Raw genomic sequence first — 11,419 nt, forward strand, 5'->3', positions numbered from 1 at the left:
GGTAGTTAGCTGGGTTAGATCTAAGGCAGGAGAGCCTTAGGTTAACCCTCCAAAAGTCAGTTACACTTCTGATTCCACTCAGTCATCTCAAAAAATGTGCTATGAGTCACTGGGCTTCCTGGTGTATAGAGGGCAGATGAGTTACTCCAGCTGTCATCACCATTAGAAAAACCACAAAGCTCACTGCTCCCTGTCAGGGGGAGCAATGGCAACATATTTGTAAGCAAAGGGCAGGAAGTCACATTGTTTCAATCACTTGTAACTCCTGAACAATTTTTAACAGTATAAATGGAGACGTGTGTGCACCTGTGGCGCTTGGTGTGTCAAAATATGTGCTGGCCTGTAACACATGGCTTGTAGGGCACTTATATTTCCTTATTTCATAAATTACTAAATATATATAATATAACAAAATTGTGCAAACATATGTTAAATAATGGTTTATTATGGTAATAAAATTCTTTTGCACTTTCAAGAAGGCTATCTCTTCCTACAGAATCACATTATTTCAGGAATCTACATTTGTACACATATATAGTTTAATATAAACTAAGAGGTCCCTACTTTAAACCCTGGAGCTGTTGTTATGCATGCTTTTTATGAATGGTTGCTTTTGAATTCTTAAGACTTTTATATCTTAGTCTAAAATGGCTCCTTCCTGTGACATAAGTAATATAGATTCAGGCATTAGCCAGCCCCAAATTATACTGCTAAGTGAGAACACACTGTCTTTAATAATTTATCTGAAAATATATTATTACTGGACATTTTTATTCTAAGTGGTCTTTCAAGGGTTATCTAGTTTCTCAGTGTGAATGACAATTGCATGTTAGCAACTTTTGAGTGATACTATTATTACTGTCCTAAAGTCCTAATTCATCATAGTTGTATTGGCTATTTGTTTTTTACAAGGCCTTGTGTAGGGCGGTGGTGGACTAGAGGACGTGGTTTCTGCCTTTCAGGGGCTTTCCTGTGGACAGAGAGGTAACATCTGCATAACTGGTGAGACTGTGGAACATCATTTGAGAATGATGAACCAAGTGATAAGGGGATATAGTGGACAGAGTTATTTATTCTGGCTACAGGGTTGTGTGAATTCTTTATGCAAAGCTGCTGGTTGGGCAGCTCCTTAACAGACTCAGGTAGGTGAAGGCCTTATGAGCCAAAGTGAGAAAAGACATATTTTCCTGGACTCATTGGTCTGGAGTTGAAAGTACAGGGTCCTATGATGTTTGGAAAATATGTCTCACTTAGAATACCAAAAGAGGCAGAGATTAATAAATCCAGCCTTAGAGTGAGCATTTTCACAAAATAGTATGAATCTCAGGTGAATGTATTTTTTTTTTTTTTGCCTTGATTCTTTATTTTTTTCTTCTAAATTCTAAAACAGAAAAACCTGAATGATTAGGATGATAAAAAGACCTATTAAAATGCTTTAACAAACACTTTTCTGCTTGGTTAATTTCATCGCTTTTAAAAATAAAGATGTTTATTTTCTTTATATTACATAAAGATAATAGTTTTTGTTATTGTAAGCTATAGCAAGGGTGACTTTGGTTTCACTTTTTAAATCTTCTTTTCACTTTATTATAAAGCAAATTCTAAAATGTGCACTGACTTTGTGCTTTCACATTTTGCAATCTTATTATAAACGTATCTCCCTGAATTAGTTCTGGTATAAATATTCGTTGCACAACGGGTGAATTTCCCTAATATATGAGCTGCAATCTTAAAACACAGAAATGACACTAGCTTAAAAAGGAAACCAATTTTAATTCTGAGACTTTCCTTACTGCTTTGTATATCACTTAGGGCAGTGATTCTCAAGATTTTTGGTCTCAGAACCCATTTACACCCCTAGAAATTACTGAAGAGTCTTCAGAGCTTTTACTTATGAGGTTATATCTATAAACACAACGGTTTAGAAATTGTCTTAGGAAAAGTTTTAAAATATTTACTCATTAAAAAAAACATCATGTTAACACACATAACATGTATTTATTTTTTAAAAATGACAATTTCCGAAACAAACAAACAAAATGTTAGTAAGAAGAGTGGCATTGCTTTACTAACTTTTCAAACTTTTAATGTCTGGCCTAATAAAACACAGTAGATTCTCATGTGTTCCTTTGTTTGATCTGCTGAGATACCACATGCCATTTGGCCTCTAGAAAATTTCTCTGAACACTCAAAAGGAATAAGAGGCAAAAAATTATTTATTTATTTATTATTTATTTAGAGACAGAGTCTCACTTTGTTACCCTGGATAGAGGGTAACAAAATGTGGCATCATAGCTCACAGCAACCTCAAACTCCTGGGCTCAAGAGATTCTCTTGCCTCGGCCTTCAGAGTAGCTGGGGCTACAGGTGCCCACCACAATGCCCGGCTATTTTTAGAGACAGGGTCTTCTTATACCTCAGGCTGGTCTGGAACCTCTGAGCTTAGGTGATCCACCTGCCTCAGCCTCCCAGAGTGCTGGGATTATAGGCATGAACCACACACTTGGCCTCCCAAAACCATTTTAACATTATTGTGAATATCAGTGTGACTTCACAGACCTGCTAAAATTGTTTGGGGTCCCTGAATTACACACTGAGAACCAGTGATTTAGAACAATATTTACTCACTGTTAATTATGCATGAAGATAAATACAATCCATGATTACTTACACTTGCATCTAATGACAGACACGAGACAGAAATGCTTGGAATTGGCCAAGTGTGGTGGCTTACACCTGTAAACCCAGCACTCTGGGAGGCTAAGGCAGGTGGACTACTTGAGCTCACAAGTTCAAGACCAGCCTGAACAAGAGTGAGACCCTGTTTATCTCTCTCTTTTTTTTTTTTTTTTTTTTGAGGCAGTCTCATCTTGTCACCTCTGGTAAAGAGAGGGCTACGGGGGCATAGCTCACAGCAACCTCAAAATCTTTTGGCTCCAGAGATTCTCTTGCCTCAGCCTCCTGAGTGGCTGGAACTACAGGTGTCTACTACAAGTCTGGCTATTTTTAGGGACTGGTGTCTCGCTCTTCCTCAGGCTGGTCTTGAACTTGTGAACTCAGGCAATTCACCCTCCTCAGCTTCCCAGAATGCTGGGATTACAGGCGTGGGCCACCACACCCAGCTGAGACCCTGTTTCTAAAAAATAGCCAGGCATTGTGGTGGGCACCTGTAGACTCAGCTACTTGAGAGACTTAGGCAAGACAATTGCTTAAGCCCATGGGTTTGAGGTTGCTGTGAGCTGTGATGCCATAGCACTCTACCGAGGGCAACATAGAGAGACTCTGTCTCAAAAAAAAAAACCAGAAAAGATATCTCGCATACTGGTTTACACGAGAAATGTGGAAGATTCAGTTCCCTATATTTTTCCTGAGGAGAACTTGGTTTTCTATTTAGAGCATATTGGGAGCTGAAGTAGAGGGGCCAGGACACTAAAGGCAATGTTCAAACAGCTAGTTGTTATGACTGGTAAGCCGATCTTAGGTTAACATTGTTTTCTCTGTGTCTGTTCTGCAGGAGAGCCATGGATCACTACAGGAATTGTGCAGCTGTAACTCTGGCCCTGCTGTCTGTGCTTCTGTATGGCCTCCACTCCTTTCCTGATGGAGAGTTTACAGTGCAGGGTATGTGCCTGGGCTTGTGATTAGAGTATTTAAGGACAACACACATTTCTAGATGCACATCAGTAACGCCATTAATTACATTTCCACCTTCTTTTCAAATGTGATAAATTTTTTCTGTTGGATTCAGATCTAGATACTTGGAGATTGTAAATGTAAAACTAAGTTAGGTTCAGAAAATGTACAGTGAAAATAATATCTTACATATCCATATACACAGCAGCCTGAACATTTTCTTCTGAAGTAGATGCCTTATTATTCTTTATTCTCCTTACTCAGTTAGCTCCATTTCTTTCATGTCTCCCAGAAGATTTGAGAAGATTTTAACATTGCCTTTTGAGGTGAATTTTCACATCAGTTAACATGTGAAGAAAACAAAACCACTTCACACAGTAAATTCGTTTTGCTGTATCATTTGAAATATCTCATGTAGTGGCTGATAAAATTCTATCTGCTTTGAAGTTGTGAGTTACTACTGGCTATGGTTTTCTTTAGATAAGTGGTAATATTTTAACCCCTAGTCCCAAGTGCAGATACCTGATCTAACGTCAGGTTCTTTCCACTCAACAAGCTTTCTTAATTCTGACATGTTTTTTGGGGTTTCTGTAGGGAGAAAAACAACTTCAGGGTCTAAGGGGAAAATATTTTGACTCTAGGCAAAATTTTCTTCTGAGATGAACATGATGTTTTCATCTGTCAATTCTTGTGTTCCTCTAGGCACAGTTAGCAGTGGGGTGCTGGGATAGAGGAAAGAGAAAATGCCATGACAGAGATCTCCTATGCATGTCTGTAAAAATTTTTCCCCCAGGTTTCCCAAAAACCTGTAATCAGTGCAAATTGATATTATATACATATGAGGATTAATATATAGCTAGAAAGTCTTTATTTGTCTCCCTTTCATTTTCCTTTGAAAAAATATGTTTACCATCTCATAAAAAAGAAAAATTCATACTTTATTTTCGAACCATTTTTGGATTATTTTACTCTTTGTCTTTTTTTTTTTTCTGATAGGTTGCCCAGAATGCAAGTTAAAGGAAAACAAATACTTCTCCAGGTTGGGTGCCCCAGTTTACCAGTGCATGGGCTGCTGCTTCTCCAGAGCATACCCCACACCGGCAAGGTCCAAGAAAACAATGTTGGTTCCAAAAAACATCACCTCTGAGGCTACATGCTGTGTGGCCAAAGCATTTACCAAGGTGAGAACTTGAAGGGTCCCAGAAGCTTTCAGCCCAGTCAGGGAAGCGTCCACAGAGTACACCCATGGGCTTAATGCTGAAGTTGTCTAAAGCTATTCTGTTTTGGGGCATTTGTACAGTTAGGCGCTGCATTTGTACCTTTTGGTTAAGAGTCAGCTCCCTTATGGGTATAGGCCGGATGTACTCAGAATGAAGAGAAGAGGGTAGAGGTGACAGGGCAGGTCGGGAGAAAGTACAGCATCCTTACACAGGCAGACCTAGCCTTTTAGAGTAAAAAAGATTCCCTGGGAATGGGAGACTGTGCAAATGTAGCATGCATACATTTAGTTCAGCAGACTATGGGCAATTTTGTTTAACATTTTTGAATTTTATCTATCTAATCTATTTATTTTTTCCTCCCCATTAGGCCACAGTAATGGGCAATGCCAAGGTGGAGAACCACACGGACTGCCACTGTAGCACTTGCTACTATCACAAGTCCTGAGTGCTCTATAGAGTGCCTTGATGGCTGTGGGGTTCCTGGAATGGGAAATTGAGTTGTTCCCTGTTTATGGCCCTGAGAGATAAAGCCCTTCTTTTCTTTACCACACCATTTGACACGCTTCGGAGACACATTGCAGCTTTATTGCCTTTTTCTTTATCCTACAGTATAATCAGCAGTCTAGCACTTTTTATTTGAAATGAAATATAGCATTTAGCTTGTTCCACAGCAAATAAAGCCTTTTACAGCATCATTCAATTGTTGAATTATCATTTTTTTCTCCCAAGTAAAGCCAATTGCTTTTGATACAATTAATGGAAGAGAGTGAGACAATGGGTGAGTTGGGACCACATGTACTTAGTCACCTGACATTAAGGAACCTTCTCACCAAGCCTGCTGGAAGCAAGTTGTGAGTCTGTTTAGTCAGTGGGATAGTTATAAGATAGTTTATTGGAATGAGAGAAGAAAATATGAGAATTTCTATTTCTACTCATTTTATTTTATTTATTTATTTTGAGATAGAGTAAGACTCTGACACCCTGGGTAGAGTGCTGCGCTGGCGTTGTAGCTCACAGCAAGCACAAACTCTTGGGCTCAAGCAATCCTCTTGCCTCAGCCTCCTGAGTAGCTAGGACTACAGGCACCTGCCACAATGCCTGGCTAGTTTTTCTGTTTTTAGTAGAGATAAGGTCTTGCATTTGCTCAGGCTGGTCCCAAACTCCTGACCTCAGGTGATCCACCTATCTCAGCCTCCCAGAGTGCTGGGATTATAGGCATGAGCCACACTGTGCCCTACCTCTGTTCATTTTATATTACTTTTTTAAATTTCCATTTTGATGAATTTTATAAAAGCATAGATACACTAACATAATTTATAAATAAATAATTAGGGATGTCAATCAGAAAGATTTTACTGGTAGAAGTGGGCAACAAAAAATGAAAAATGGAGAACACTGCTTTAGCATCTGGGAGAGACAAAAATCCTTCCCAGCCTAAAGTTTATCTACTTATTCCTGCCCCCAAAGTGCATCTTATTAGTCCCTGGCAATAAAGCTGTAACTTAATGGTGATCAAGGAAAGGGCATCATTGATCTCAACTAAAATTGGGTATTGTTCAGAAATTCCAGAAGTATCATATCTTATATTGTACATTAAGCACTGGAGAAGAATGAACAAATGTTGACCAAAAGCATCTTTGAGTATTCCCTGTGACCTTGGTGGAGCACCCAGCACCTTCACTTAGCTCTATCAACATGCTTGACATTAGTGCTTAGCATGCACTAATGTCACCTTTACAGAGCACTTATACTCAGGAACAGAGGTAGCCCTTACTTTTAGGACAATGGCTTGGCCCATTTAATTATATTAGCCATGGTAGAGATCCAAGTTACTCAAAAGAAGGTTGAAATTTTAAAACACAAGCCTAAATTTTTTGTTGTTGTTGAGACAGAGTCCTACCCTCTGGGCAATGGCATCCTGGCTCACTGCAGCCTCAGACTCAGGCTGTGGGCATCCCACTGCCTCAGCCTCTGAAGCCGCTGGGATTACAGGTGCTTGCCATGGCACCCAGCTGGGTTATTCCATTTTTTTAGAAGTCGGGGTCTCACTCTCACTCAGGCAAGTTTCCAACTCCTAAGCTCAAGCAGTTCTCCCTCCTCAGCCTCCCACAGTGCTGGGATTACAGGCGTGAGCCACTGCACTCAAGCCTAAAATCTTAAAAAATCATGCTAGTCACCTGCTGAAATGTGACCACACATTTCAGAAAGAAATTTCAATCATCATCCATTTGTCAAGAGTCCATTTCTAGTGACAAGCTGGTTCCTTAGTTAGCTGCCAATACAGCAGGTATTGTGGTGTTAAGTTAAAATGGGTACATGTATTTCTTTTAGAAACATGAAAATATACGTGAAAAGATTAGTTCATGTCTTCATTTATTTATTATGCATTCATTGAATGCTTAGTAAGTGTTTATATTTTGTTAGATCATGAGGATTCAGATATCAGGACTCTTTGGAAGATAAGACTGAAAAAAATATAATACAACTAAGTCAGACAACAATGGTGCCAACTGTTGGTTCATTCAAAAATTTAGCATATATTCATGGAGCACGTATGGTGTGTCAGGTCTTGAGAGCTTGTTTGGAGGGTTCATTGGGGGAGGCCACTGGCACACCTGTGACAGGGGTGTCCTTGTCCACCTGGGACTGTCCTGTTCGAGAGAGGGCATGGCAGGGATAGATAAGGAGTATGAGAGAGGGAAAAGACAGCCCTTGTTCATTCAGATCCACCAAGTCAGCTCTGGTGAGCACCAGGGTGAAGTGTCTCAGCCATATCCACTCCCATCTCACCATGTGCCAGTCCTGGGAATGCCAAGACCAATAAGACATTGCCAAAAGAAATTTTCAGCCCAGTGGGGAAGAACAGCTGGACAGCAAGTCACTCTCCAATGCAGTGTTGTGGGACAGGTGTGGGCTTTAGCGGCAAGAGGGCTTCAGTGGCATGAAGCGGGAGAAGGTAACTGGCCTGTTGGGGCTTTCTGTGGAGAGCATCAGAGGGCAAGCTGGTCTCTGAGTTGGGTCTAGAAGACAGGTAGATAAATGTGGGAGGGGTGCAATCTAGTTAGAGGAAATACCCTGAGCCAGGGATTAGGATGGTGGTTACAGAATTGCAAGGTGCTTAGTGTGACTGAACTGTAGGAAGCTGGCTGGAGGCTGGGGCTGCAGAGAGGAAGAGGCACACATCCCGATGACCCTTGAATGATATGCAAAGAATTGTGAATTTCATCAAGGACCCTTGCTTCTCAGCCTGGGTCCCTGAGGGTTCCTGAAACCACAGGATAAACACTGTTCTGCAAGATCAATTTTATTTAAAGATTCAGGGAAATGTGATTTTTATTTCAAAACAAAAATGAACGTATCATAGAGTATGATGCAAAATTGCCAAAAGTAGGATTAGAAATGGTAACTTTAAAACCTCTTGCTGAGGGTGGCACCTTCCAGATGTTGCTCTTCTGCACCATACCCCAACACTTTACTCTTCTTGTGTTTGGAGTACTGAGTGGGGAGCATGGGAAGTTCTGCTGAAGGAAGGGTGGATGGTAGACTTCCGAGGACAGATTTTGAATGAGCCTGGCTGTGAAGATGGTTGCTACAGCTTTTGGGATGGTCAGTTTGAAAGCCCTGATATGAGCCATCCAGAGGAAAGATTATAATCTCAGGTTCAAAAATGGGAGAAGTGCAGGCAGGCATGGAGGATGGCAATTTTGGTTCAAGCTCATCTGTGAAAAATACCTAAAAAAAATACAGAAGGCAAAGGAAGCACATGTTTGAGGGATTCTTCTATTAAAAATTTGCCCATAATTTACACAGGGGAAGATCTGTCCCAAATTCTGAGATTCTTCCTTCATGGCTAAACACAGTATCCCAAGCACCTTGTTTATAAATGATGACACATCTGATTGAGGCAATGAAGTTGGCCAATTACCACCACAAGATAAAGTTAGCTTCACTGGGAGTTTGAGACCCTCACCACCAGAGAGAAAGAGGGGTTTGGTAGGATGTTAAAAGGATAAAAACAATGAGGCAAGACTTCTACTCCTTTGTATTGTGTCAAGACTTGACCATAAGCAGAAACTCCAAGGGGATTGGAGGGATGTCTTGCAATCACTACACTACACTCCAATCACTACAATGTGAGGAGGGCAATCAATGCAATCAATGGGATGGCTCTCACCCTTCAGTCTGACTCCAGAGTGAGAAGAAAGGACAGGAAAAGATGAGAGGAAACAAGAGAGGGAAGAGAAGAAAAAGAAGAATGAAACTACATAAAAAGTAGGAGGAAGAGAGAGGAAAGAAGGTCCTCTGGAGGAGCCCATGGTCTTAGAGGTGACAGAGCCAGATTCAAACAGAAAAGAAAAGCCATACTCACTGCCACTGCTTCATGCCCAGCCCCACCACAGGAGTCTAAATAACCACCCACAACACTTAGAACTGTAGCCTGTGTGGAACCTTTATACAAGCTGGAAAAAGACTTTTGGCAGGTACAGTATCTTGACTACATAACTTTGCAATCAAACGGCACAAGAGAAGGCCTTTTTCCTCAAGCAGAGGTAGAGATGGGGTTGGGAGTATTTGTGCAACACACAAACTGTGCAAACTTACCTGGCTGATTCACCCACAATCTTGTTACTTTGGAGAAATAAGTGTCTAAAATTGCTGAGCATCTTAGTTGACATCTAAGATTCCACATGTTAATGTCTTAATTATTCTTATTCCATAGAGGTACCAGGATACGCCCTCCTATGGTATAAGGATAACTCCTAGAGAAAATATGCCCCAGATAGTTTTGGTTTTTGTATTTGTGAAGAAAGTAGAAGAGATGTCCCCAATCTGGTAAAGAAAAGGAAGTAAAGCTAAACAACACACTTGTGAATGGCCGTGAAGCCGCTTGAAGGAATTAGTTGGGACCACAAATATTAGTAGGACCAAAGAACTTTGCTTAATTGACAAAGAGTTAAATAACATCAGGCCACCTGATGTTACTATAGCACTTTCATCTTCTCAGAGCTTTCCATGATTAATATGCCAAGTCTCAGTCTGGTCGCAGAATGTAAGTTAGGGCATGTGGTATCTTCTTTTGACAATTGTGTAAACAAAGAATGCAGAGAAACCTGGGCACCTCTAGTTTTGTGCTTTTTCTTTCGGATCCCAGTTTCTTCCCAAAGATGTGAAGATTTTGCTTTTCCTACAAAGAATCTATTTCTCCCTGGACACTGAAGAGGAGAACTGTCTTGGAGATTTGTCCAGAGTCTGTACTGTGAATTGTCTCCTGGTGTTTTTTTTTTTTTTTTTTTTTGAGACAGAGTCTCTGTGAGCACTGAGGCATCATAATTCACAGCAACCTCCAACTCTTGGGCTCAAGTGATTCTCTTGCCTCTGGCTCCCAAGTAGCTGGAGTACAGGTGGCTGCCACAACACCCAGCTATTTTTAGAGACAGGGTCTCACTCTTGCTCAGGCTAGTCTTGAACCCATGAGCAATCCACTGTGCCTGGGCTCACACCTTGTTTTTGAACTTGATTAGCACCTTGAAGTTACCCAAGCCCCCATGAGGAGAAACGCAAAGAGTTTTCTCCATTCTCAAGGCCTCGTATTCTTCTATTCAAAACTATGTAGCAAATGGAATTGCAAATATTAAACACTATTTTTACAAAGGACTGAATCCAGATCTGAGTTTCCTTGCAACAAAGAGAGAAGTTAATTATTGCATCAGACTTAAAAATGAGAGACATAAAAAGGAAATAAAATTTGGATTTTAAAAATGAATTTCTCTTCTGAATTCCAGATAAGTACAAGCATTGAAAAATGTATACTTTCAATTGAACCAGCCTCCCTCATTTCAAGGATTTGAAAGCTGGGGCTTTGGTAGGAAGGATGTAGGAAGTTGGGTTCAGGAGGAGACTATTTGGAGAAGCAGCTGAGGGCTTAGCACATAATTCAAAATTTGTAAGAAAGTTTCTAACAAAGACATGCTGTTGTTTAAAAATCTTTTCCATTAATGGGATGTTTCATGAAAGTAGGATATTAAAGTGGAAAACACTAAAACTGCAAAATTTTCTCCAAATTCTATTGATGAGAGTATTTGAATTATAGTCACTTATTTAGTTGTAAATTGTCTGTGAACAGTAAGTGATTCTCAACTAAGTTGATGGTAAGTAGAATTTAACTGTGTGCAATTTTTTTCCATACACCTTTTTCTCAATTGCCACTCAAGTTGAGCATAACTGGACAAAGCTTGCATTAGAGGTGGGCCTAATGGAGAGAAAGGGGGAGGTGGGCAGAAGTAGGAGTTTACCCATCACAGCTTCATGGGATGAAGGGAGAGGAAAAGCAGAAACCTGGCCTTGACCCAGGAGTGCACCACACCTTTGTGAAGACAGAGGCGATGGGACAGGCTATGTGCATGAAGGGTTGATGGCCAGAGCTTGGGTTGAAGCCACAGTCGGAGGAACTAAAGTCTTAGCCTGGGGTATTTGGAGAGAATCTGTTTTTTTTGTTTTTTTTTTTTTTTTATTGAATGGTAACTGTGTACATTGATGCACTTTGGGGGTACAGTGTGGTTTTTTCA

The 11,419-nt window shown here is 40.4% G+C and overlaps 1 protein-coding gene across 1 annotated transcript; it reads left to right on the forward strand.

Moving 5' to 3' along the window:
• Positions 1-3,521: 3,521 nt before the first annotated feature.
• On the forward strand, positions 3,522-5,298 carry CGA (glycoprotein hormones, alpha polypeptide). Its single transcript, XM_003803434.1, has 3 exons — positions 3,522-3,621; positions 4,630-4,814; positions 5,221-5,298. Exons 1-3 carry the CDS (start codon positions 3,522-3,524, stop codon positions 5,296-5,298), a joined length of 363 nt encoding a protein of 120 aa, XP_003803482.1.
• The last annotated feature ends 6,121 nt before the right edge of the window (positions 5,299-11,419 follow it).

Source organism: Otolemur garnettii, unplaced genomic scaffold, assembly GCF_000181295.1.
Source record: "Otolemur garnettii isolate 467f Iridium unplaced genomic scaffold, OtoGar3 scaffold00303, whole genome shotgun sequence".
Classification (NCBI taxonomy): domain Eukaryota; kingdom Metazoa; phylum Chordata; class Mammalia; order Primates; family Galagidae; genus Otolemur; species Otolemur garnettii.